The sequence below is a fragment of the Trichophyton verrucosum genome (assembly GCF_000151505.1).
Source record: "Trichophyton verrucosum HKI 0517 chromosome Unknown contig00373_1.f1.exp, whole genome shotgun sequence".
NCBI classification, from domain to species: Eukaryota; Fungi; Ascomycota; class Eurotiomycetes; order Onygenales; family Arthrodermataceae; genus Trichophyton; species Trichophyton verrucosum.
The window spans coordinates 18,456-42,361 of NW_003315389.1; the positions used below are offsets into that span (position 1 = coordinate 18,456).

The following is a 23,906-nucleotide window of genomic DNA, read 5'->3' on the forward strand; positions in this document are numbered from 1 at the left end:
TCACACAAAAATATTCCATTCCTTCGACCCGTACAAGAGTCCCGTCGAGTAACTTGGGCACAATAACTACGTCTCTGCATGTATTGACTGCTAGTTGAGCTGGGTATGTTCGTGTCTAAAAGTAATGAATCGGTCCCAGACATCGAAAAAGTTTCACAACTCAGGAAGAAAGTCTGAGAAAAATGTCTCATGGTACTGCAGATATTAAGACGAGTTAAAATGATTTTAATTTATAATATTACTCTACATGGAAAAGCATAGAGAAAAGCACAACAAAGGCCGAAGAACTGGATACATTATACAAGCGGAGCACCAACGCCAGCCAGAGAACCGCAGAGAAGTGAATCAGCTAGTTAGTAAGTTGAACACAGAGCAAAACAGAACCAGAAGAAAGTAAACTATTCATTCATCTCCCACGGATGAACCGGAGTCATCAAAGTCGGCAAATTCAGGGTGCTTTTCAGTCTCTTTTCTTAATTCGGCGGTACAGGTGGCCTAAATAACTTGTTAGTATCGAATGAAATAATGGATTTGTTGCGGTGCATACCTCAATGTTATTGGCGTCTTGGAAGAGTAAGCTTCCGTCTTCATTGTATGTTCGGGCATTGGTGCAGAGAAGACGAATGTCCTCGCGGAACTCCTTGAGATTAGAGTATTCTTCACGATTGATTTTCCGCTTGATCATGTCCATGGCGATGGGCGTCTGGATGATCATGTAATAGTCTGGATATTGTGACTTAGGCGGTGGCTTCATGAACGGTTCGATGACAGAACGAGTCATGGGTTCCTCATCACTGTCCTCGGAATCGGCAGGAACGTCCTCCACAAGGTCCATGAGAGTCTGATAGACGCTGTTGAGTATTCGCTGCAGTGTGGCTCGTTCGGTGTTTGTGAGTGAGTCCGCGGCCTTGTTGGCTTTGCCTTTCTTGCGCTTGGCAGGGGCATCTTCAATTGGCTCATCGGCCTTGCGTTTAGGGACTGGTCCCTTGCGGCGTTTCTTCTGCTGTGGCGTGGCGGATGTCTCTCTGGATGGTTCAGGAGAAGAGTCCAGACCCTGTGCTTTTCTCTGGCGCTTCTCACGGTTGGCACGGAGCCGTTCCATCCTGGCATCGTTCTTTGCAATTGTCTCTTCAAGCGTTTCTTCATCGCCGTCAACAGCCGTTAGCCATTGCTCTTCTGTCAGGCCATCGTCATATTTTACGTTCTTGCGCTCACGAGCACCACGACCAGCAACTTCTTCAACCGCGGGAGCTGTGGGGTTCTCTTCGGTCAGATAGATGTCCGGCAACTCATCTTCACCAAGGAGACGAGGCAACTTGTGTCCCGGGCCGTACTCGCAAGTCTTCTGACGCTCCGCGTCAATCTTCTGGAAAAGGGCAAACTCGGTCTCAGATCGGGCCATGATTTCGTTCAGGTCATCATCATCCATCTCATCCTGGTCGTTAATTTGGTCTGCGTTCTCGGCGGTTTCAAGCAGAGTACGCAGCAGAGCGTCTCGTTCCTCGTTGGTAGACTTATTGTCGAATTTACCGGCCTGGATAACCTTGCCGTCCATATCGAGCTTGAACTGGGCACGCTCGAGGATTCGTTCTTCAACGGAGTTGGAACTGATCAGTCGGAGAATACGGACTTCGTTCTTCTGACCGATTCTGTGAGCACGATCTTGAGCCTGCAGATCCTGGTGAGGGTTCCAATCGGAGTCGTATATGATGACGGTATCGGCGGTTTGCAAGTTTAGACCCAGACCACCGGCACGGGTAGAGAGGAGGAAACAGAAATACTCTGATCCGGGTTCGTTGAAGCGTCTCAGTAGGTCGGATCGGTCGTCTGATTTTGTTGCACCATCCAGCCGGAGATACTTCATGCCACGGAACCGCATGAAGTCTTCCATGATATTCATGATCTGTGTCATCTGGAAGAACATGAGGACACGATGGCCCGAAGCAAAGAATTTAGGAAGGATTCGGTCGAGCAGTTCGAATTTACCAGCAGTACGCCAAATAAGATCGTTTGTAGCCTTGCCGGGATTCAACTCTTCTTCTACCGAGTCAAAGACGAACGGGTGGTTACAGAGCTTACGCAGTTGCATGAGCATATTACTCAGACCACGCACAGGAGTCTTTCCACCCTTTCCGTCACTGACAGCAAGTTTGTTGTGAGTGACAAGCTGCTTATACAGCTTGGCTTGGAGGGCAGAGAATCTGCATCTGATGACACGTTCTTGCTTCTCGGGAAGATCTTTCTCGACATCCTTCTTGAGACGACGGAGCAAGAATGGACGAAGAACTTTGTGAAGGCGACGAATGACGAGCAACTGTTCTTCTTCTGTAAGCTCCATACGGTCTTGACTGCCTGTATTCGCGAACGGGGTATTGAACCATTCATCGAACGATTTGACGGACTTGAAGATGTTGGGGAGGGCGAAGTTGAGCAGAGCCCAGAGCTCAGGAAGGTTATTTTGCAGCGGAGTTCCGGTCAAAATCAAACGGTATCTGGACTGGTAGTAGTTGGTAAGGGTGAAACTCAGCTTCGATCCCGCATTCTTCATACGGTGACCTTCATCAACAATCATGTGTAGCCACTTGACTTTGCTGAGAATAGGGCGGTCCTTGATAATAAATTCATATGTTGTGAGAAGCACCTGGAAGTTACCCCATCGAATGGCCTGCTGGTGCTGTTTTCGAGTTACTTGCGGACCCTTGTAGACAATACGAGTGATAGACGGGGCCCATTTCTCGAATTCGAGATTCCAGTTGGTCAGGGTACTCAGGGGAACGATGACGAGGTATGGGCCGTTTTGCTTCTTGGTTTCGATAAGGTAGGTGATTAAACTGATGGTCTGGATAGTTTTACCGAGACCCATCTCATCGGCCAAGATACCGTTAAGGTTGTTGTTGTAGAGGGAGATCATCCAGGTTAGACCACGGAGCTGGTATTCCTTGAGGGTACCACCAACAAGAATGCTCGGTTGGATAGTGACTTCTTCCTTGATACGATGGGCGACGGCGTAGTAGTCAACCTTTCGGCTCTCTTCCTCTTCGTCAGAGTCACCTATATCCTCATCGGTCTCAATTTGGTCTTCGTCTCCATAACGTTCTGCAGTCATGCGCTGCTGAGAACGAACGGAAGCAGCAAGTTGCCGCAAGAAGCCATCGGTCTGCTTGAGCAAGTGGGAAATACGGGAATCTTTGGCCTGACCAAGCAGTTTCATATACGTTTCCTCGTCGTTTGCCTTAAGAGCCTGGAGACGTTGCTTGGCAGTTCGTTCTACTCGTTTCTGTTCCTCACGCTCGAGGTGAGTGTGATGAGCCATCATCAGACGACCAAGTTTCTGTATACGGCCACGCTGCTCTGTTCCAGCATTGCGCACATCAGCACCGTGGTTAAGGATAGCCTGTAGCTGGTTATACTGCTTCTGTTTCTCCTTGGTCTCACGGGCATCGCGCTGCTGCTTCTCGAGCTTCTCGGTAACTCTGGCTTCACGCAGGGACTGTTTCTTCATGCGACGATGAGCCGGTCGATTGGCAGACATGGCAAGGTAGTCGAAGTGCATCATCTCGTTCTGGATCTGCCTACGGAACGCGCGTTGTTTAGGGAGGAGGTTGAGCATCTTGTACTCAATCAGGGCCTTGAGCTTGAGGGAGTCATCAGCTGTGGGTGAATCTCCTTCACCACTGTCCCAGACACCAAGATTGGCAGGCAATTTGGCCAATTCTGCCTTTCGAGCATTAATACGGTTGTACAGGATCATTTCCCGGTCTTCGCGGACCTTGTCGAGATCGATACCCATGGGAGTTATGCAAGGCAGCCTCAGCCGATTCCGGCGCACGGCATGGTCATTGTAATTAATAGTCGCGCCGAGGATGTCATAGGGGTTCTTGAAGGTCTCGAACATGGTTCTGAGCTTCTCGACAGCGGCTTCACTCTCGCCAGATACATCGCGACCAGTGCCATCTACTGACTGATCAGAGCTGAGAACGCCGTCAACACCTGTTGCCTTCTTTGCAAAGAGCTGCTGCTGGACGCGCTGGGGGATAGCCAGATTCTTGGAGAGCATCTTGAAGGCCAGTATCTGATTCCTCAAGGTTGCCAGCTGTTCTGGCGTGAAGCTTTGCGATCCTTGAGAGGCGCCTTTCTGACTCGGGGTGCTAGCACTTGGGACGGCAGAATTTGCTACATAGACACCGTTAGCATCGCGTTGTCCAAATAATTGCGCAAAATTCAAAGTGAATGTGACAAATGAGAGGCAGTGGAAGCTAAAAGAGAAAAGCTGGACGAAAAGATCAAGACCTTACCATCAGTTCCATTGGAATCAGCAATGCCATTTAGCGGCCCTTGCAGCTGCTGGGGAGCCTGGGGAGCAGCTTGGGGGACCTGCTGAGGCGGTTGAGGTTGCTGCTGCTGTCTCTGCGCATGAAGCATCTGCATCTGGCGCTGCTTCTGGTACGCCTGTTGCCGCTGGACGGCAGACAGCAGATTGTGAGCTTTAAGGTATTCCGGGTCATCATGGCGCACACCTTGTTCTTGCATCTGCCGGAATTTCTTCAACAGGTCAGTATCATATATTTTCTCCTTTTCTTTTGATAGCGTATAAGCAACATACCTGGTAAACCTCCTGGATGTGCTGGGGAGTGAGGTTTGGCGGCAGGCCGATGTTCTGCTGCGGCATATTGGCAGACTGCTGGACAGACGCCATGGTTGAATATTCTATGCTGAGCTAGCAGAGCTCTTCATCAAAAAAAAAGCGCGGCAATCTTTGAAAGATATGCAAAAAAAAATGGTAAAAAAATATAAGAATAACGACAGACGGTGCCCTGGCTAGCAAGTGGCGAGGGAGAGCATAGCCAGCCAGCGAGCAAGCAAGGCAGACGCGATAGAGAGTGAAGAGAGGCAGTCGAGCGTGGGCGTGGACGGCGGTTATCGCTGATCGTCGCGTCGGCGTTCTGTATATTTTTACGTTTTTGGCCTTCTAGCTTGCGCGGTAGCAGATGGGCAGGTTTTAGCTATGCGGCGAGGGCCAAAGATGGGAGAGGGTTGGGTGGCCGTGGCCGTGGCCGCCTGGGCGTGGGCGTGCAGGCAAGTAGACAGAGAGCTGAAGTGAGGGAGAGCGAGAGAGCGAGCGAGAGGGTAATACGGAAGGGTGGAAGGGCAGGCGTCGCGCGGTGCAGGGAGCGTAGCGGAGCGGACGATGTGGAGGGCGAGGGCGCGCTGGATGTTTCTCCTTGAGCCGGCGGTGGTTCGGGTCGCCTTCTTTTTTTTTGCTTATGGGCAGACGAAGCGCAAGGGGAGGGAAAAGACGGCAGCGAAGCAGGAAGAGGCGAGAAAGAAGGCGAAGGAAGGGCGGACGGGCAGAGTTTTAGGTGGTCCACGTGACGCTTAGTAAGACACGTGATGGTGGAGGCAGGTGGAGGGGGGGACGGAGGGCGTATAAACAAGAGCAGAGCCAGAGGAAGACAGCAAGGTGTGAAGCAGAGGGTGGAGGTAGAAGAGCGAAAAAGTAGCAGATATCATGATAGAGAAGAAGAGGAGGTTAGGAGGAGGTTAAGATGAGGCTCTGCTGATGTCCAGATAAGCTTAAATTTAAGGTGTTTCCTAAAGCGGACGATGGGCAGTCTTTGGTGTTCCGGACTCTTAAGCTACGGCGAGAGAGAGATAGAAAGAGAGTAACAGTGATAGCAACAGTGATAGTGATAGTGAGGGATAATGATAGGCCAGCTACAGTTAGACATGCACCAGAGACCAGACCAGACCAGACCAGAGAGCCAGAGACAGACAACGCCAGACTCCAGATATAAAGACACTGCCTGACCACCCAGACCCAGTCCAAGAGAGAGAAGAAAGAAAGACAAGAAAGAGAAAGGAGATGGTGAAGTCTACACGGCATAAGCAGAGACAGAGCGTTTTGGTGGCGGAGGAGGTGGCGGGGGTTTCTTCGACCTTGATGGTGGAGGGGGAGGCGGCGGCTTCTTGACGGGTGTTGCGGTGCCTGACCCTGAACCCGACGCTGGTGTGGGAACCTGGCCTGACGCCGGTACAGTCCGCAAGGGAGACGTGCTGGTGGAACTATAGTACTGGTCTGGACTGTTCCTGACGGGAGACGCCCCGTCGTCCGTGGTAGAGTCGTAGTAGCCATCATTGTGAGTGTTACTATTATTATTGTTGTTGTTGCCGCCATTGTACCCCTGGCTGATAACCCGCAGCTGTGAGCGTGCATTAGCTATGCCGGCCGCACTACTGCCAATCGTTGCCGGAGAGATGCTATCACTCGCGGTTCGGAGGGGGGTTCGTAGGGCTGGTGCAGGGGAGGGAGACGGTCTCCTGGTGCGGAGCTGCGTTGGACCCTCGAAGGTTGGCTGACGCCCACCCAGGCCCGGCCGAGAGGGCTCGCGGGACCTGGAGGTGCCTGGCTGCTGGGAAGAGGACTGGTACGTGTCCTCGCCTGCCATCTGGTCGTTGAAAGAGGTGTTGGAGCGAGTCAGGGTTGACCGGCGGCCATACGAGTTGAACTGCTGCGTTGGTCTGGTATAATTAGTTAGTACGGTGAAGAACAAAATGGTGCATGAAAAAAAAGAAGAAGTAGAGACGTACCCAGCAGGCCACTCGTCCTTGAGCTGGAGGAGAACCTCGCGGCATTTTTCATGGTAGTTTAACTGCGCATCGAGAAAGGCGCTCATGTCTGCGGTGCACTCAGGCTCAGACTCCTTGATATCCATCATGCGACGAAGGACTTCTTCAGTTGCCTCTTCGTACTTGACCTTCTGCGACCGGAGCTCTTCTTCCACCCTGAAATCTTCCTTTTTGGCCTTTTGCATCTTTGCCTGGGAGGTATCATACGCCAGCCGCCGGTTCTCCAGCTTCTTGCGAGTCGCCTATTCATATATTGTTAGAAAAGGTATCTGTAAGTGAAATGAAAGAGAGTATGCCTACCTGGTACTCCTTCAGCTGGTTGAGAGACCGTTCCAGAGATTCTAGCCAGCTAGAGGTTGCAGCTGCGACATACTGCTCCTGAATCCTGGAGATTCGCTCGTTCGTCCGCCCGAACGCTGTAATCCCGTCAGTATCTGCTAGTATCTACTTGTATCTAGAACTCGCAGCAGGCGATAACCCACCTGTAAGACACTGGCCGTACTCGGAGTTGCTGGCAAAGTCCTCGCCATGCGCGACCATGACGCCGCCCAAGTTTCCAATTGGGAAGAGCTTCTCCTTGTCCTCGCCCTCGCTGCGCTTCGAGATGGCCCTGACATACGCCGCCATGGCCTTGTTCAGACGCTCCATTCCTACCAAAATGCGTTAGCATCCGTATCCGAACGAGTACGAAGAGTAGTTAAAAAGTGTCCGTCAGCCCACCTTCTTGCCTGAGGTTCATCTCCATCTCGAGCAGCTTGAAGTCGTCCGAGACGTTGGTCTTGATCTCGCCGCCCATCCTCTCTCCAGCCCACTGCTTGAGGCGGCCGAGCTTCTTGTTGACGTTCATGATGGCGACGAGAACCCCGTAACGAGCGTCTTATCCGTTAGATTCGGGTAAACAGAGAAGCGAAGGACTGAAGACAGAGAGATAGAAGACGTTCGAGCGAGTGGCAGAGACGGCAGAGAGAAGGAAACGACTTGCGTAATGAAGCAAAAGAGTGGAACAAAAGTCAAACCAGCTGCTGTCTCACCAAGAAGATGATGATGGACAAGATAATAATAAGAACGACGAGAAGACGAAGAAGACGAAGAAGAAGAAGAAACAAGACAAGAACCAAGCCTGCTTTTTCTTCTGCGCTGCTGCTTCACTGCCAGCCAGTCTTTCGCTGCTGTGGCGATGGGGATAATAAATAAAGGAAGCTATTATTATGAGATTATTATAATAGAGGGACTCAAGAAGACGGTGGACCAGCCAGCGCCTTTTCGACTCTTTTTTCCTCCTTGGCCGTTTAAAGAGCGTTCTTCGTCTTCATCACCAACTTCATCATCTTCTTCGTCTCCTCTTCTCCTGGTATCCATCGTCTTACTCGCTGTCCGTAACTCTCCAAGTGCTCTGCATGGTTTCTTTTCTTCTTCCCGCCCGAAGCTCGACCGACCGACCAACCAACGTCGACCTGCGCCAACCGCCCCCGGACCGCAACCCAGACTCCCGACTTCATCCCTTCTCCAAGCCTTCAGCTTTGACTACAACACTCTCACGCACGCAGAGAAGAATCATGCAGACGATGGGGGATCTGTTTCGTCAGGACGTAGCGGGAGGCGGCCAGGGGTGGGCACCGGTTGGCTGTCGGCTTCTGCTGGCTTTGAAACAGGAGACGCAGCCAGGATGCAGCTAACCGCCCGCTTTTTCTTGTGTCTTACTTGTCGCGATGCCATTATTCTTGTTGTTGCCCATACGACCGCGGTTTTGCTCTTCATCTGGCCCGGCTGGATGGGAGTCTGTACCTCTGTACCGCCGTGGCCAAGCCTGGTGCAACGCGGGACTGCTCCTTTCTGTGGGCTTGCCGGGATGTGTGCACACGATGAAGATACCAGAGATACCATAACTACATACAGCTGAAAGTGGAAGAGGTTCGCAGGTCATTATTTCTTTCTATATTAGTTATTCTTACGCTAATGTATAGGCTCATTAATACATTCAGGGTGAGGCTTTTTAAGGAGAAGACAACCGAACCGTTTTTCAGTCCAAAAAACCGAGAAAGCAAAAAAGCATTTTCCAACCAAAGACAGGGCCGTCCCATTGCAGATACCCGCTTCCATTCCCATTAAAAAAACGCATAGAACGCATAAAACTCCGGTCTTATTCAAATAAGGCTCGCCAAGGGAGAGAGGAGAAAGTTGATGTTGCTTATGACCTGGCACAGAAGTCTAGACTTGTGTAGTCTGGCGGCAGCAGAACCTGGTTGTCCAGCCAGTCCGTGTCCTCGGGCAGCAAGGGGGGCCAGGAGCCGGTAAGGCCAATGTAAGAATCGAACATCAGAGGTGAGTCAGTGGGCGAGATAGACTGCTGGGAATACAGGGAAGGGACAGATGTAGGGCTGGGGGTTGGATGGGCGAAGGTGTCAGGCGGACTGTGGCCGGTAGTGGTGTTGGTGCTGCTATTTGTGGTGGTGGGAGGGTTCATGGGGGAGAAGTCGATGGGTTCGGCCATGTACTGGGCGAAGTTGATGTTCGACGTCGAGTTGGGGTCCAGAGTCAGCATGGAGTGGATGTTGTTGAGTGAGTTTGGGTCAAACGAGTGTGACGCCGTTGTCTGTGGCATACAGATACCACTACCTCCTCCGACGGCAGGCGACGATGAGGTGGTGACAGCGGCAGAGGTGGAGGCAGGAGTGGACGTTGGGGGACGAGAGAAGTTTATATGTTGCTGCTGGTGATGATGATGGTGATGTTGTTGTTGTTGTTGCTGCTGTTGTTGTCTTGGATCAGATGCTGCAGCTAACATGAGATCGAATTCGTTCCAGTTGATCGGACCCACGGCCTGCGGATCACTATATCCTTGCCCTATTATCTGATCGATGTCACAGTCGCCAAGAGGGGGAGTCTGGACCTGTGGCTCCAACGAGGATGCACTATTATTATTATTACTGTCCTGCACGGGACTGCTCATGCCAACCAGGGGAGCCAGATGAGGTGGCGGCCAACATATCCTCGCATTGATACCGCTGGGCACCACAACTTTACCCAACGACTTCCGCTCCATCAGCTCCCGGGCAAACTTGCCTGGCGTCACCCCGACGACCTTCTTGAAGACACGGTGGAAGTGGCTGGGGGTCAGGCCGGCCTCGCCAGACAGATCTGACAGGGTCGGCCGCTGCTTGTCTCCGCCGGCCAGAGCAGCCAGCGTCATGGTCTCGCACGCCCGCTGGGCCAGCCTGATGTGCGGATCGGTAGGCGCGCGCACGTCTTCGGGCTTACACCGCTTGCAGGGGCGGTATCCCGCCTTCTCGGCCAGGAGAGGCGTGTCGTAGAACTCGACGTTGGCACGGCGGGCGAGACGGGCAGGGCAGCGGGGGCGACAGTAGATCTTGGTCGTCCGCACGCCGTACACAAACCCGGTGGCAGCGGCATCCCGGTTGACGATTGCGCGCCATCTGGCAGAGGTCGTGGCGTAGGCCGACTTGTTGTCTGTTTCCGCCGTCATGATGATGGTAGGACTCCAGGGAATGGACCGAGAACCGTCGGGCTGGATTGGGTGTTGTTCGAGAGTGGTGGGAGGGCCAGAAGAGGTGCAGGGAGGCCAGGCGGATAGGGACTAGGCTCTGCGGTGGGAGGAGCGAGGAGCGAGGATCGAGATATGGGAAGGGGTCGATGTTCTATAAGGCCCGTCCTGCGTCTATATCCATCACTCTGCTGTGTCTCAGCGTACTGTCTCTCTCTCTGTGTCTGTCTCTGTACGGAGTATATCTTGCGTCTCTTCACGTCTCTGCTCTGTGACTCTTCGTATAATCTTCAGACGTCTCAGCGAATATCGTCTCGTATACCGTGTCTCCTATCCTGCACTGCTAAGACTGCCAATGTGCGGTGCCTGCGAGACGGTTATATAGCTCTTCGCTCTTTCGGGCGCGAGTGACGGAAGAGAGCGCAGGGCAAGGGCGCGGTCCCGTGATTGGCCAGTTTGGGAGCAAGACGGGGACGCTAGGCCGCTTCAGGCGTCGCCTGCTGCACGTGACGTGCAAAAACACGTGATGATGTCATGGTCATGTGATTAAGAGGGCGCCAAGGCCAGTGAGGGTGCAAAAGCCGGCAGTAAGGTAAGGGATAATAAGGGGGATAGGATAGATAGCAGAAATTATAGAGAAGAAGGGTTGATATTGGATTAACGGAGGGCTAAGAAGGATTAAAGGATGAAGAAAAGGAGGAGGAGAAGAAGCAGAAGTAGACAAGACTACGGTGAAGTGATTTATTTTATTCTTCCGTACATCATTATGAAAAAAGACCCACGCCATCCCATTAGTACTTCTAGTCCTTGGTCTTCTGGGTTCCGCGCAGGAGACCGGTCCGGCGGGCAGCGATAAGACCGGCTTTCTGTCCCTGTACGGCATATCGGGAGATGGTCGAAGCCTTGCCAATGTGCTGGTGGTTACCACCACCGTGGGGCTGCAGGGAGTTAGCATGGCAGACATGATACGTCTCTGTCGGGCCGTTGTTGCACTTACATGGTCGACGGGGTTCATGGCAACACCACGAGTCTTGGGCCACGAGTTGCGCTTGGCAGCGAACTTGTGCTTAGCACGAGAAGCCTCTGCACAGACAAGTTAGTACCAACTCTCTCAACTCAATTCAGACACTCATAAAAAAAAAAAAAAAAACGAGGGACGTGGGTAGACGTACTCAGGAGAGGCTTGTCTGTACGGCCACCACCGGCAACAATTCCAACCATTCCTCTGACTCTGCTGCTGACGACCTTCTTGGCACCACTGGGCATCTTGATGCGTGTCTTTCCCTCCTCGGGGTTGTGTCCGATGACAGTAACGTAGTTTCCAGACGTCCTGCCGAGCGCACCTCTATCGCCGACCTTCTCCTCCACGTTCGTCACAACGGTACCTTCGGGCACGGAGCCGAGAGGGAGGACGTTGCCGATGTTGAGGGAAGCGTGCTTGCCAGAGTAGACGAACTGGCCGGTGTACATGCCCTCGTTGGCAATGAAGGTCTCGGTGACCTCCTTGTACTTGTATGGATGGCGGAAAGAGACCTGGGCCAGGGGAGCACCTCGGCCGCTGTCGTGGACAATCTTCTTCACGACACCGCGAATGTAGCCATGGCGCTCAGCGTAGTCGAGGGTTCGGAACTGGGCTGGGGCCTTGTTGAGACGGGTGCGAGCCGCTATTCACACAGTCAACTTATTAGCATGCATTCCTCTATTTCTCCCTGCGTTTTTACTCCCTCGCTGCTCGACAATTCGCCCTGCGCCTTTCGTGCGTCTGCGGTCCGTCGAATTCCGTCGCCTTTCTTCCCCTTCGGCAAGCAGAGAAGAAGACAAAAATACTCAATGGATGCTGGAGGTCAACGTACTGAAGATAGATCCACGACCCTTCCTCTGATTGCGGATCACGCGACCCATGATTACTGCAGAGACGGTTAGCAGGTGTTTTCTCGGTGCTGGGTCTGCTCAGTGAGTCTCCGGCGGCAGCGTCAAGGAAGCGAGGCGGTGGTCGTACCTTATCGCGAAGTTGTCGGCTTGGTCGTGGAAAAGTTGGAGTTCGAGATGCAAAAAATGTTCGCGGCTTGTGTGGTTGCTTTCTCTGTGGGAGTCGCTAAGCTAGCCGCTTTCGTCTTGCTGACTAAGCTCACCAACCGCAACTTCGACTTTTCGACTTTTCGACTCTTTTTCAACGTCAACAAAACAAACAACGACGTCAAGTCAAGGACATCGACGGCAACAGGACGGGAAGGACGGGCAGGACGGCAGGCCAGGAAGACGGCGAAGGCGAGGCGAAGGCAAGATGATGTGTCTAGACGATGATGATCCTAGACAGACAAGACATTTCATGGTGATATAACTTAACCGCCAAGTACAGCGTGTGTGACTCAATCGCCACCGAGTTATGAGTCCGAGTCCGCCTGCGATACTAGGGATAGACAGGGAGCCCAGCCATATCCTGCATCGAGGATAATCGCCTCCTACACGGCGTTGTCGGCCTCCGATACGGTGTCTTGATAGATTCAATCTATTTACTGGTGTTATCATAGTTCGCTACCTTGGCTCAAGCGTACATCTGCAGACTTTGATATTTTACTATGGTACCTTTCTGGTGCTGCCTTTGTTCATGACTTTTTGGCTGGAAGCGACTGCTGTCCTCTGTCTTGATCCACCGTGAATAGGACATAGACGTGAATAGAACATTTTGGTGAATAGCTGGATTTCAACTTGGACTCTTTCAACTGCTCAGCAGGACATGTTACCTATATATAGTTTAGAAGAACAGAAAGAGGCCCCTTTTTTTCTTCATCATGTTCAATCATTCCTCTCTCTGTCTACGTTGGCTGTTTCGCTCCCATCTACTACCATCTCACCATCTACAGCTACAGCTACAGCTACAGCTACAGCTACAGCTACGAAGAACCAATCTTCTCTCTTCGACAGCCTGATATCAAACTGCGCTCCCCAAAGTTGACTCAGCCCTGTTATGTTAAGCAAGCGACTCGAGGCTGAAGCTTTTTTCTGCTTACCTACGACCAAAAAAGCTAACTAGCTGCCTGGCTGGCATCTTATTTTTATCTTATCTCCAAAGGCGTGCTACCCTCCATCAAATACTTCTTTGAACCCCAACAACCAAAAACCCTACCACCTCCTCCGTCGCCATCTGCACCAGCGTCGCCAGCCCTCGATTCTGCGCGCAGGTTTCGCCATGTCGGATTCCGACTCTTCCTCGTCCTTATCCTCGGTCGTCTCGACGGCCGACGAGTCCATCGCGGAATCCGTCAACCGCAGCGCGGGAATCACCAAATATTTCAAAAAGGCAGAGAAGTCAGCTCCAGCACCACCATCCCCCAAACGACCCCCGTCACCTCCCCATGAATACGTTCTAGCTGATAATCCTAATATTGCCGTGAGTAAAATTATTCAGTTTCACTTTTTTCCTTGTGCGGTGGTTGCATTGTTTCTACATCTCGTTTTGAGGCGAGGGCGTGACGCGCCTGCTTATAGTGCTTTGACGCGAAAACTAATAGCTAACACTTCCACCCTCTAGTTCCTGGTGATGTTCCGCTCGAGATTCACGGATGTCTTCCCCAAGTCACTGCCGCATTACGGACCGCAGGATATAGAAAAGGGTGTTGTTGAGCCTACGCCTGGTGATCAGGTTGAGCGTCTGCTTTGTGCTCTGCTTAGTCTAGTACTTAACCGGAAGAAAGACGTCGAGTACGATCTCCCTTACACCGTTTTACAACACTACGATTCCCAGTTTGTACATCGGAATGATGCGCGAGCTTTAGTTATATTGAAGTGCGCTGTTTAAAATTGCATCTTGCTAATTCGGCTGTCTGGTCTCATTTAGGAGAGGTCACTATCAACGCGCCCTTGAGGAAGCTATACAAACACATCAGTCGCAATGGCCAAAGGCATGGCAGGGAAAGAGTCCTCTTGCAAATGGAGGTGGTTATATGACAATGACTCCAGAGGAAAGGGTAGGTAACGTACCAATGGAGATTGGATTCCATTCTATACCCAGCTCTAGGCTAACACACCATTCCTAGATCCAATTGCTTTCGACATTGACCCTTTGGGCCCTCTCCTCCTCCGAGTCTGTCCAGGCGAAACTCAAAGAATCCTACAAACAGTCCAGACACGATGGGGACAAGAACCAACCGCTGTCCGTTCAGCCTTGGGGATCAGATACCCTTAAAAGGCGATACTGGCTCATAGAAGGCTTAGACGACACACACTTCCGACTCTACAGAGAAAGCAACCCAGCTTTGAAGACAAACACCTGGTGGAGTGTAGCTGGCACAATACCTGAATTACGAAGTGTCGCTGAGTCGCTAGCAACAGAGAAGTCCCGTGCGTCTCGAGAGCTCAGTCAGAAAATACTCAACAGCATCCCACGGTTTGAGAACTCAGAAGAGGTAAGCTGCAGCCTTGACGGAACCCCCATTACTCACTATATATTATATTGCCAACTTCTAATCGCCACTTTAGAAACGCAAACGACGGGACTACCGAATCGCGCGGAAAGCTGCATTCGCCCGTCCTGAACCTGGCTTCTCTCTTTACGAGGGTCGAACTCGTGGCAAGAGAATCAAGTACACATTTTCCGACGACGATGATTTCTCATCGGGAGCCTTCCCGTCTAGAAGATCTACTCGCAATCAATCACGCGCTTCATCGCCTCCGGAAAATGCTGGCCCTACTTTCACCGCCTCTGGCCGCCAGGTCAAGTCCAGAGTAGGTGGCATTTACGGCCAGACCGTCCTTGGCAAACGGTCTCACGAAGCTACCGACGACGAGCCGTCGAACAACCCTGCTGGCGGGGGAAGCGGTATGGAATACGGCAGGTCACGCAGAAGCATGCGTGGCCTCCAAGGTAACGGCTGGGACGGCCTAACACCCAGCGACGAAGATAATAATACAGAAGGCGACGACGAGGCCTCGAGCGGGAACGACTGGGATGAAGACGCTGCTGACGACGAAGACGAGGATGAGGCTGGACTAAGCGATGCAGACTCATTCACAGCAGATCTACAGCTGGATAGAAACAGAAGTATGATTGTTAAACTGAAATATGGTAAAGGAAATGCAGCTAAGACACCTCAGCCAGAGCCTGCGCTGCTTCAACCATCAAAGGAAGAACCGCTGCATAATGGCAACTTGCCTACAAGCACGTCTACAGCGATACCCATTAATAGCCACATTTTGAATGCTGCTACGGAACCCACTAGTGAACCTGCAAAGGAACCCGCAAAGGAACCCGCAAAGGAACCTGCAAGGGAACCTGCAAAAGAGCCTCGAATAGCCATTGAGATGACACTCAAGCCGGAAGTCCCAAATGACGGCCTACCCCTTAAGCAGGGCACTCACACCCCTACTGTCCCCGAAAAGCAAGAGCCCCAAGTCCAACCACCTTCATATAACGGAGTTGTCTAATACTAGGCATGTGGGCTCTGTTACAATATCATATCTTGTTTAACCTAAACCTCTCACCTGGTTAATGCGCTTATTATGAGTAATTAACTAGGTGGTAATCATGTCTAAATAACTGTTACTTACTATCCATATGAAAGGAAGAAAGACAGGATAACCTAGTCATCATCCTTAACTGATTCTGTACTCTTCCATGCGCACGGCGTCTTCTTTATTAATGTCATGCATAATATTACGCTTAATCATTTGTGCTGGTTTGTTGTCTATATAAAAGAACATTGCATCGGCTTCCAATGCAGCAGCATATAAAGCAAATATGTGTGTATCATATGGTATCCCAAGCCAGGTAACGCCTAACATCCCATAATTCCACTGCTAAAAACAATGTCGGATCCTGCTAGCCTACAGTCATATCTCTGCAATCTTCCAGTTCGTCATTTTGAACCATAGCTGGCGCAGACTTAGGCCTGTTGCTCTCCCACTAGCCCGAGCTCCGCGAGTCCAGTGCCGCCATCCAGCCATCGCAAGTGTGACAAAAGCGCCTTGTAGAAGAGGTAATAGCATCTAAACCAGCAAGGCATTAAGTCAGTATATGTCTCCAAACGACGAGATCCGTAGACCTGTATTCGTACCTGATCCCTCAGTGTGATCCAAGCAACATGCTGCCAGCTCGAAGCCTTTGAGATACTCGCAAGATAGCTCTGTTGGAATCGCAGGTCTGGTATAGGAGGTAGCTGCGGACGCCCTAGTCTGTGTTCTCTGATTGCTCGCTCCGGATTCACGACATCCGTAGAGATGCTCGCAGTGTCTGAGTCAACTCCATCAAGGCCGTCGAGATGGTGTTGAGCCCCCGGTCCAAACCCGTGAGGCCGCTGGCTGTATATCGATGCAGCTTGGATGTTATCTGCTATCCGCGCCGCGGCGTCGTCCATTGTGTCTTTAGAGCTCGTTATATCGGCACTCCGGTGCTCGTCGACGTTAGAACCTAGCAAGCCGTCCGTCCGTCTGTTCGGCGTTGTTGATATCGACGAACCGGGCGAACTTGCGTCGGAGTTTCTTTCTGCTGGCGGTTTTTGGCGTGTTTGCCATGTTTTCTTTTTTTTTTTTCAGCCTTTCCGCAATAACACTAAGAAAACACTAAATTCCATCCTCCTCGTCCCCCACTATATAAGTAACATCCTAGAGACATCCCGCCGAACAACTATTCTCCGACTTAATCTCAAGACAAACCACAGTCCGATTCTCTTCACGATGGCTGCTGACCAGGGTTACGCGCTTCTCTGCCTCGAGAACCCCCTCTTGGGTTTGTCTGCCTCTCAATTGTGTCCGTGGAGTCGTTGCTAACAGTAGTTCTCTTCTAGATATCCAGGGAGAGGGGTACGTGCATCCGCGAAGAATGGGACTCCTTTTGTGATTAATTCCTCCTTGGTTGACTGATGAATCCTCTTGGTAGAGACCAATCGACTCTCGACAAGTATGAGGTCAAGGCAAACGACGCCATTCTCGCTGAGGAGAAGCACATGGGCCTCTATGAGGACTTGATGCAGAACCACAATGCAAAGCTCATCCCCGGAGGAGCTGCTCAGAACACTGCTCGTGGAGCTCAGGTATGGATATCTACAGGATCTACAGACGCCCAGACGGTCCCTAAATGGCATTGTGAAACTGACTCTGGTGCTATAGTATATTCTCCCCGAGAACTCTGTCCTCTACATCGGCTGCGTTGGCAAGGACAAGTATGCCGATATCCTCCGAGAGTCCTGTGCTAAGGCCGGTCTCCGAGTTGAATACCGTGTAGATGATGTTCAGCCTACCGGTCGATGCGGTGTCATCATCACTGGCCACAACAGATGCTTGGTTACCCATTTGGCTGCTGCCAATGAGTACAAGCTTGATCACCTCAAGCAGCCCCAGGTCTGGGACCTCGTTGAAAAGGCTAAGGTCTACTTCGTCGGTGGCTACCATTTGACCGTCTGCGTCCCAGCTGTTCTCGCCCTCGCTGAGGAGGCTGCTTCCAAGAACAAGGTACTTTATCTCTCTCCCTCGGACTCTTCCCGAAATGGGCAATGGGGAGAAACCATTGGGCTAATACGAGACTCAGACCTTCATGCTCTCTCTTTCCGCTCCATTCATCCCAGCCTTCTTCAAGGAACAGCTCTCTCAAGTTCTCCCATACACCGACTTCATCGTTGGAAACGAGGCTGAGGCCCTCGCCTTTGCTAAGTCCCAGGATTGGGACACTGAAGACCTTTGTGAAATCGCCGAGAAGATGGCCAAGCTTCCGAAGACCAACAGCAAGCGTGCTAGAACTGTCATTGTCACTCACGGAACTGAGCCAACTATCTCTGCGGTCTCCAATACTGCTGGTGAAGTCACCGTTACCCAGACCGCTATCCGCAAGATCCTCAAGGAAGAAATCTGCGACACTAACGGAGCTGGGTAAGTTGTGGTTCTATTTCTGCTTTGAAGATTATATTTAGCTAACGTTCCAAAAGTGATGCCTTCGCTGGCGGATTCTGTGCCGGTGTCGTTCAAGGAAAGACTGTTCCAGAGTGTGTCGAGATGGGACACTGGCTCGCCAACTTGAGCATCCGGGAATTGGGTCCATCGTAAGTTCCTGAGAATATATGTGGATTTGATCGTCTACTAACAAATGCAAACAGTTACCCATTCCCAAAGCAAACCTTCACCCAATAGACTAATCACCCACTTTGCATTCGTCAAGGCTCAACCCTGTGCACCGAAACAAACGGGTATCAGGTTTCTTTTAGAAAAGAATAGTGTAATTTCATAGCTGGGTACCACTAACTCGGATCAACTCCCTCCATTTGCTCCTGTCACAAGCAAACTTAACCATACCCTATATACTTTCAACCAAATACCTACCAACCGCCCACACGACTCAACAGCTACGAGATGGAGCTCAACTAGACCCCTTGATAGGGGTAGAATCAGGCTTTGATGATAAGCTGATGACAATTTCGATGACATTGTTTATGAAAGAGAAAAACGTAGAATAAGAATTAGTTACAGACACGTTTTCAACAACGAATGAAAATATACATGAGATCAGTTGACTTCATTACGTGTGCATGTGCTCGTCATTGAAATGGAAAGCAATATTTGATCGAAACATGGCAGGAAATGTTCTTCGTTTGAGAAATAAAGGGCATGACGGTGATGCCTGGATAGTGAAGGTTGGGAGTATCACCAGGGAATGGAGAGAGGAACGGCTTCCGAACCCACTTATTTCCCAGTTCGAGCCCGTTTCGAAGCTTCTGTCAACTGGCCATCGATGTAGAGTAATCATCTATGGTGGGGAGTAAAGGGCAACAGCTGCGCGAAGCAGGAGTATTCCCCTGATCCCTATCGAGGATATATCCTTTTCGACGATTCAAATACCAACTAAGTAGTTTCATGCAAATTTGACCACGACCACTCTCTCGGAAGAGAAATAATATGCAAAGCCAACAATCGCGGGTAGGCGTTTGTCCGATGTCTCCGGCAACCAAGAGGTGTATTGCGAGTGCATTACAGGTCAAGCCTAGTGGAAATAGTATTTCAATATGGCTGTGTGGCCGCAAAGAGAGCGAGCCAGACTGCATAGGCTATCATCCTCCTTGTCCGCTCGGTGGTGATTGCTCACCAATAACCCCGGCATAGTGCAGCATCGAACCACGGTTTGTTCCATATGGCATATTGTTGAAATATGAAGGTGAATTGTACGGCTGGTGTGGTTGATATTGGCCAAAGGCGGTGATGGACTCCGATGGTTGAACGCCTAAGGAAGTTCCGCCAGCATAACTCGTTGCATGACCGAGACGTGGGGTCTGCATGTACGGTAGGCTGCTAGGGGACTCGTCCACGAAGCAGGAGAGAAAGGAGCTAGAGAAGAGCGTGCTATTGTTTCCACCAGCAGTGCTAGGTATAGCAGTAGAAGGACGGCTGGTTGGAGACATTGCTTCGCCCGGCTGCGGAGCAAACGCAGTGTTCATTATACTTGGAAGTGGTGGGCCTGGGGAATAAGACTGGAAATGAGAAGGGCCCTGGGCTCCTGAGACGCCATTTTCGAGCCCTTGATGGGCAAGGCTTCGGCGGTGATTCGAATTGACAGAGGCATAGTAGGAAGGTGCGTTATCACCATCAACTAAACTCTCGGCTGGTTCCGACTCGACTAGGTTATCGACCATCCGATGCATTGAGGCTGAGCCTGAGATGGATGCGCCGTCCTCCAAAGCACTCGAAGAAGGTGCTGGTTTTTGTATTTCATCTAAGTCAATGCTAGTGGAAGTAAGAGTATGGCCATGCCCACGAGTCTGGCTGCGAGAGTTCAGAAATTGAGGAAGACCTTCCTCCTTGTAAACGAACAGCCTTGCATCCTCTTTATTCACCATGACGATAGGGATTCTCTCATTGCGTTCGAGGTCAAGCCCATCAATCACAAACTGTCTGATTCGAAATAGCATCTCTTTATCGTTTGAAGCCGTAGTTTCATGTCGTCTAGGTTTCGTTGCTCCGGGAGGCCCGTAACGTCGCATGGTATTAGGATGTGCAAATGGTTTAAACCCAAGGGTATTCTCGTCTTCTTCAAGGAGGTAATCAACATCAGGTAGATTGATAACGTCAAAGGTTGAGGTAAGGACGGTCAAAGTATTGGCATAACTCTTCCAGAGCTCCTTGATCTGTATGCATAGTGGAGTATCCTTACTCTCCGGGGCAGATACCAATACTGGGCTATTAACAAGTAGCCAACTGCTATAGTGTCGCAAAGCTGGAAGGATTGAGTAGGCAACTGAGGTCACTTTGTCCGCAGAGCATTCAAGCTCAGCTAGGAAAACCTGAAGAAGGGTGAAAAAGAATATCACGTTTAGCCTCCGTAAAAATACTTGCGCATTGGTATCCTTTGCATGACTTTCCGAGGCAATATTAATAAGGGCAAACTTCTCTAAAAGAGAGCGCTCAAGAACATTCTCTTTTAAATCAACGGTAACTTGGTGCATTATCTCATTCTCACGTTCTTCGTGTTCAGGAGAATCCCCCTGATAGCATTCGGCATGCAAGAATAAGAAGGAACTAACCAGTACCGCTTGGGGGTCACTTATTGATGTTGACGGCTGTGCCTTTTTCTTCCCTGCTAGGATATTCTTGAATTCTTTTGTCAGATTTTTATAGGCGTTGGGGTGAGGCTCTTGTGCGGAAATGGCTCGATACAAATAATATACAGCATCTAAATGCTGCTCCTCTGCAAGAGCAATGACGGCAAATTGATTGAATGGGTTTCCAGAATTCGGATTCACCAGAGAGGCCATTGAGTAGTTCTTCGTAGCACGCTCCCAATTCTTCTTCTGCTGGTCCACAAGCTCAGTTTGATAGTAACGTCCGAGGTCTCCAAGCCTGATAAGTGTAGCATGGCACGAGGAGAGTACTGCATGCTTCAGTTGGGGGTCCAGAGTACCGGCAGAGTCCCGGGGTCCCTCCACCTCCTTTTCAAACACGTACCCCTTTCTTCTCGCAACTTCTTCGAATTGCGGGAAATTGTAGGCCTTAAAATCTTCCAACAGGTGGTGGATGTACTTCTCGTAGAACTCCTGGCTAGACTTAATAAACTTGGAGTATCGGTTGATAAGTTTGCGCTTCTCAACTGGCCGCTTTTTGCCCTTTTTCTCATCTTCTTGGATATTTGATAGCCACTTTCGAAACCGGCCGTTGATCTCTAGGTGCGCATCCCAGAGGCCACCCTCAAGTTTTACCGCGTCCATCGGATTGCGAATGTCCACTCCATCGGGACGTCCAACAGCTCCACCATCGTTATGGTAGTGTCTGGAACCCCTTCTCCCTTCCGTGAAGATCTGGAAAATAGAGACCTGGCCGGTAACTCGGGTTTCTGCCAATAGCCGCTCGACTTCAGCAAATGTCGGCTCCTTTTCCTTCAAGGCGCAAGTCAGCGCCGCCTTGCACCGTTCAAAGGTTTCCTCTGCGTTCAAATGACCGGCTCCATTGTGAATCACCGATGTGGCCATCCTTCAGCCGCCTCGGTTGGACAGAACAAGAGCAACGGGCCGCCAGGCGCTCTGGAGTCAGGTTACCCCAGGTCGTTCGGCCGTCGAATTCGGAATGCGTTTCGGAGGGGACAGAGGGTGTAAGACCTGGAACAGCGATGGTGACAGCACCCACGGACGTTTGCCTGCTAGAAGTCCATCTGAGATCGCAGATGTCCTGGGCTATTTGGCCACAGACTCGCCAGTCCGTGATACCAAATAGTGAAGGGGAGTAAAAAAAAAAATGATTCCTTCCGGCCTCGAAAATGCGACCACTTTTTTGGTGACTATTTTGTTCACGTGATGCTGCCTGGAGGTAACTCGGCGGATTGATATATGCTCAAGCTCTTGCTCCCTATATTGACCTCTAGTATGGCTTTTACAGCTTGGAATTAGACAGAATCAGTATTCATATATGTAGGAGATAGCTAACGTGATCGATATATGCTTCATAGATAAAGAGCCATGTCTCCAAATACCTATATAAAGTACACCCTTACAAACGCCCCTTGAGAGCACCAAACCCATTGGCATTCAGTAACCTATCCGCCTCAGCCTTTTGTGCCTTGATCTTGGCCATGGTAGAATTCTTCCTTTGCTTATTCTCACGCTTGCCCATCTGTTGGAGATGAACTTCGTCTGGACCATCAGCAATTCTTAAAGTGCGGATGTTTGCCCACATGCTAGCAAGTGGTGTATCCTGACACACTCCCATAGCGCCGTGAGCCTGCACGGCACGGTCGATAACCGTAAGGGCTACCTGAGGTGCAAGTACCTTTGCCTCAGCAATCTCCTTGAGTGCAGCCTTTGCATCAGCGCTGTCGATGCGGGCTGCAGCATTGAGAACAACCAGACGAGCGGAGTCAATTTCAAGGCGTGACCTGGCAATCCATTCAAGAATAACACCATGAGAAGAGAGAGGAGTGCCGAATGGCTTCTTATTCTCATCATTGGCACGAGCAATCATCCACTCTAGGGCTCGTTCCGCGGCGCCAAGTGCACGCATAGCATGATGGATACGCCCTGGTCCCAGACGGCCTTGGATGATTTCGAAACCACGGCCCTCTCCTAGGATAATGTTGGATACAGGTACACGGACATTCTTGAAAGAAACTTGTCCGTGGCCGTGAGGGGCATCGTCAAAGCCATAGACATGTAACATTCTATGGATAGTGACGCCTGGGGTTCCGGCAGGAACTAGGACAACTGATTGCTGCTTGTACGGATCTGGGTTATTGGGATCAGTTTTGCCCATGACAAGGTACAGTTTGCACCGTGGGTCACCAACACCCGACGACCACCATTTCTATAGCAGGATTAGCATAGATAAATTTGAATATATATGGTTGGTTGCCTACCTCTCCGTTAAGGACATATTCGTTACCCTCACGGCGGATATTAAGTCTGATATTTGTCGCATCGCTGGATGCAATATCTGGCTCGGTCATCAGGAAACCAGAGCGTATCTTTCCTTCCAACAGAGGGTCTAGCCATTCTCTCTTTTGGGCCTCGTTTCCATACTTGGCCAAAACCTCCATGTTACCGGTATCAGGAGCAGCATTGTTTGTAGCCTAGACAGGGGAAATTCATGTTAGATATCCAATGGTTATTTCATCTCATGAGAACATATCGGGGTATCGCCGTACCTCACTGGCAACTCGGCTCTTTCCGAGTAGCTCTGCCATCAATCCATACTCAACGTTGCTGAAGCCAGCACCCTCCTTGAAGTGGTTCTTCGGCAAGAACATATTCCATAGGCCAAGTTTCTTCGCTTTAGCCTTGAGCTCCTCTATGACTGGGGGGTGCTTGGTGAATCTGGCCTGGCCTTCGCCTAGCTGAGCCTGGAATAGAGTGTCTCTCGGGATACATTCTTTCTCAACGAATTCTTCAACCTGAAGACCCACGCAAGTTAGCGATATGGCTTGATAGTGGTGTTATAAATACTTAGAAGGACTCTTACGATATCCAGGGTCTTTCTGGCGCGCTCGCTAACGAACGGCTGGATGAGAGAAGGAATTCTGGTGGAGGCCGCCATTGTACAACTGGTCCTCAAAATGATGAAATCAATTATTAAAAAGTGGGTTGCTAGGGATATGGACTTGCAACCTGGTCAAAGAAATCCTGAGAATGAGTTCCTTATGTATAAACGAAAGAGAGAAGTGGTACGAGGAGAAGCGCAGCCCAAGCTCGGTTCCCGGGTCGATGTTCGTTTTCCCATAAACAGGGTGAGCGGAGTTGCCGATGGAGCTCTCCACGAGCCGAGGCTTAATTTTCAGCGCGACAGGGGGAACATCAGGAGAGCATGTAGGGAGCTGCAT

The 23,906-nt window shown here is 50.8% G+C and overlaps 9 protein-coding genes across 9 annotated transcripts; 3 read left to right on the forward strand and 6 right to left on the reverse strand.

The window, feature by feature from the left end:
• Positions 1 to 402: 402 nt before the first annotated feature.
• TRV_04848 (uncharacterized protein) lies at positions 403 to 4,696 on the reverse strand (the record flags this gene model as incomplete). Its single annotated transcript, XM_003020937.1, has 4 exons — positions 403 to 495; positions 548 to 4,173; positions 4,296 to 4,572; positions 4,604 to 4,696. The coding sequence occupies 4 exons, from the start codon at positions 4,694 to 4,696 to the stop codon at positions 403 to 405; spliced, it is 4,089 nt and encodes a 1,362-aa protein (XP_003020983.1).
• Positions 4,697 to 5,873: 1,177 nt separating this feature from the next.
• TRV_04849 (BAR domain protein) lies at positions 5,874 to 7,474 on the reverse strand (the record flags this gene model as incomplete). The annotated part of the gene is made up of 4 exons (XM_003020938.1): positions 5,874 to 6,869; positions 6,928 to 7,012; positions 7,130 to 7,277; positions 7,348 to 7,474. The coding sequence occupies 4 exons, from the start codon at positions 7,472 to 7,474 to the stop codon at positions 5,874 to 5,876; spliced, it is 1,356 nt and encodes a 451-aa protein (XP_003020984.1).
• A 138-nt stretch (positions 7,475 to 7,612) lies between these two features.
• TRV_04850 (uncharacterized protein) lies at positions 7,613 to 8,527 on the forward strand (the record flags this gene model as incomplete). The annotated part of the gene is made up of 2 exons (XM_003020939.1): positions 7,613 to 7,625; positions 7,692 to 8,527. The coding sequence occupies 2 exons, from the start codon at positions 7,613 to 7,615 to the stop codon at positions 8,525 to 8,527; spliced, it is 849 nt and encodes a 282-aa protein (XP_003020985.1).
• A 288-nt stretch (positions 8,528 to 8,815) lies between these two features.
• On the reverse strand, positions 8,816 to 10,111 carry TRV_04851 (DNA repair and transcription factor Ada, putative; the record flags this gene model as incomplete). The annotated part of the gene is made up of 1 exon (XM_003020940.1): positions 8,816 to 10,111. The coding sequence occupies one exon, from the start codon at positions 10,109 to 10,111 to the stop codon at positions 8,816 to 8,818; it is 1,296 nt and encodes a 431-aa protein (XP_003020986.1).
• An 818-nt stretch (positions 10,112 to 10,929) lies between these two features.
• TRV_04852 (uncharacterized protein) lies at positions 10,930 to 12,031 on the reverse strand (the record flags this gene model as incomplete). Its single annotated transcript, XM_003020941.1, has 4 exons — positions 10,930 to 11,067; positions 11,127 to 11,212; positions 11,302 to 11,793; positions 11,983 to 12,031. 4 exons carry the CDS (start codon positions 12,029 to 12,031, stop codon positions 10,930 to 10,932), a joined length of 765 nt encoding a protein of 254 aa, XP_003020987.1.
• A 1,288-nt stretch (positions 12,032 to 13,319) lies between these two features.
• On the forward strand, positions 13,320 to 15,553 carry TRV_04853 (uncharacterized protein; the record flags this gene model as incomplete). The annotated part of the gene is made up of 5 exons (XM_003020942.1): positions 13,320 to 13,520; positions 13,662 to 13,873; positions 13,968 to 14,097; positions 14,167 to 14,535; positions 14,609 to 15,553. 5 exons carry the CDS (start codon positions 13,320 to 13,322, stop codon positions 15,551 to 15,553), a joined length of 1,857 nt encoding a protein of 618 aa, XP_003020988.1.
• Positions 15,554 to 16,986: 1,433 nt separating this feature from the next.
• On the forward strand, positions 16,987 to 18,570 carry TRV_04854 (uncharacterized protein; the record flags this gene model as incomplete). The annotated part of the gene is made up of 5 exons (XM_003020943.1): positions 16,987 to 17,157; positions 17,234 to 17,575; positions 17,652 to 17,989; positions 18,046 to 18,159; positions 18,345 to 18,570. 5 exons carry the CDS (start codon positions 16,987 to 16,989, stop codon positions 18,568 to 18,570), a joined length of 1,191 nt encoding a protein of 396 aa, XP_003020989.1.
• A 591-nt stretch (positions 18,571 to 19,161) lies between these two features.
• Positions 19,162 to 21,570, reverse strand: TRV_04855 (uncharacterized protein; the record flags this gene model as incomplete). The annotated part of the gene is made up of 1 exon (XM_003020944.1): positions 19,162 to 21,570. The coding sequence occupies one exon, from the start codon at positions 21,568 to 21,570 to the stop codon at positions 19,162 to 19,164; it is 2,409 nt and encodes an 802-aa protein (XP_003020990.1).
• Positions 21,571 to 22,084: 514 nt separating this feature from the next.
• Positions 22,085 to 23,623, reverse strand: TRV_04856 (uncharacterized protein; the record flags this gene model as incomplete). The annotated part of the gene is made up of 4 exons (XM_003020945.1): positions 22,085 to 22,894; positions 22,947 to 23,159; positions 23,235 to 23,480; positions 23,549 to 23,623. 4 exons carry the CDS (start codon positions 23,621 to 23,623, stop codon positions 22,085 to 22,087), a joined length of 1,344 nt encoding a protein of 447 aa, XP_003020991.1.
• Between the last annotated feature and the right edge of the window lie 283 nt (positions 23,624 to 23,906).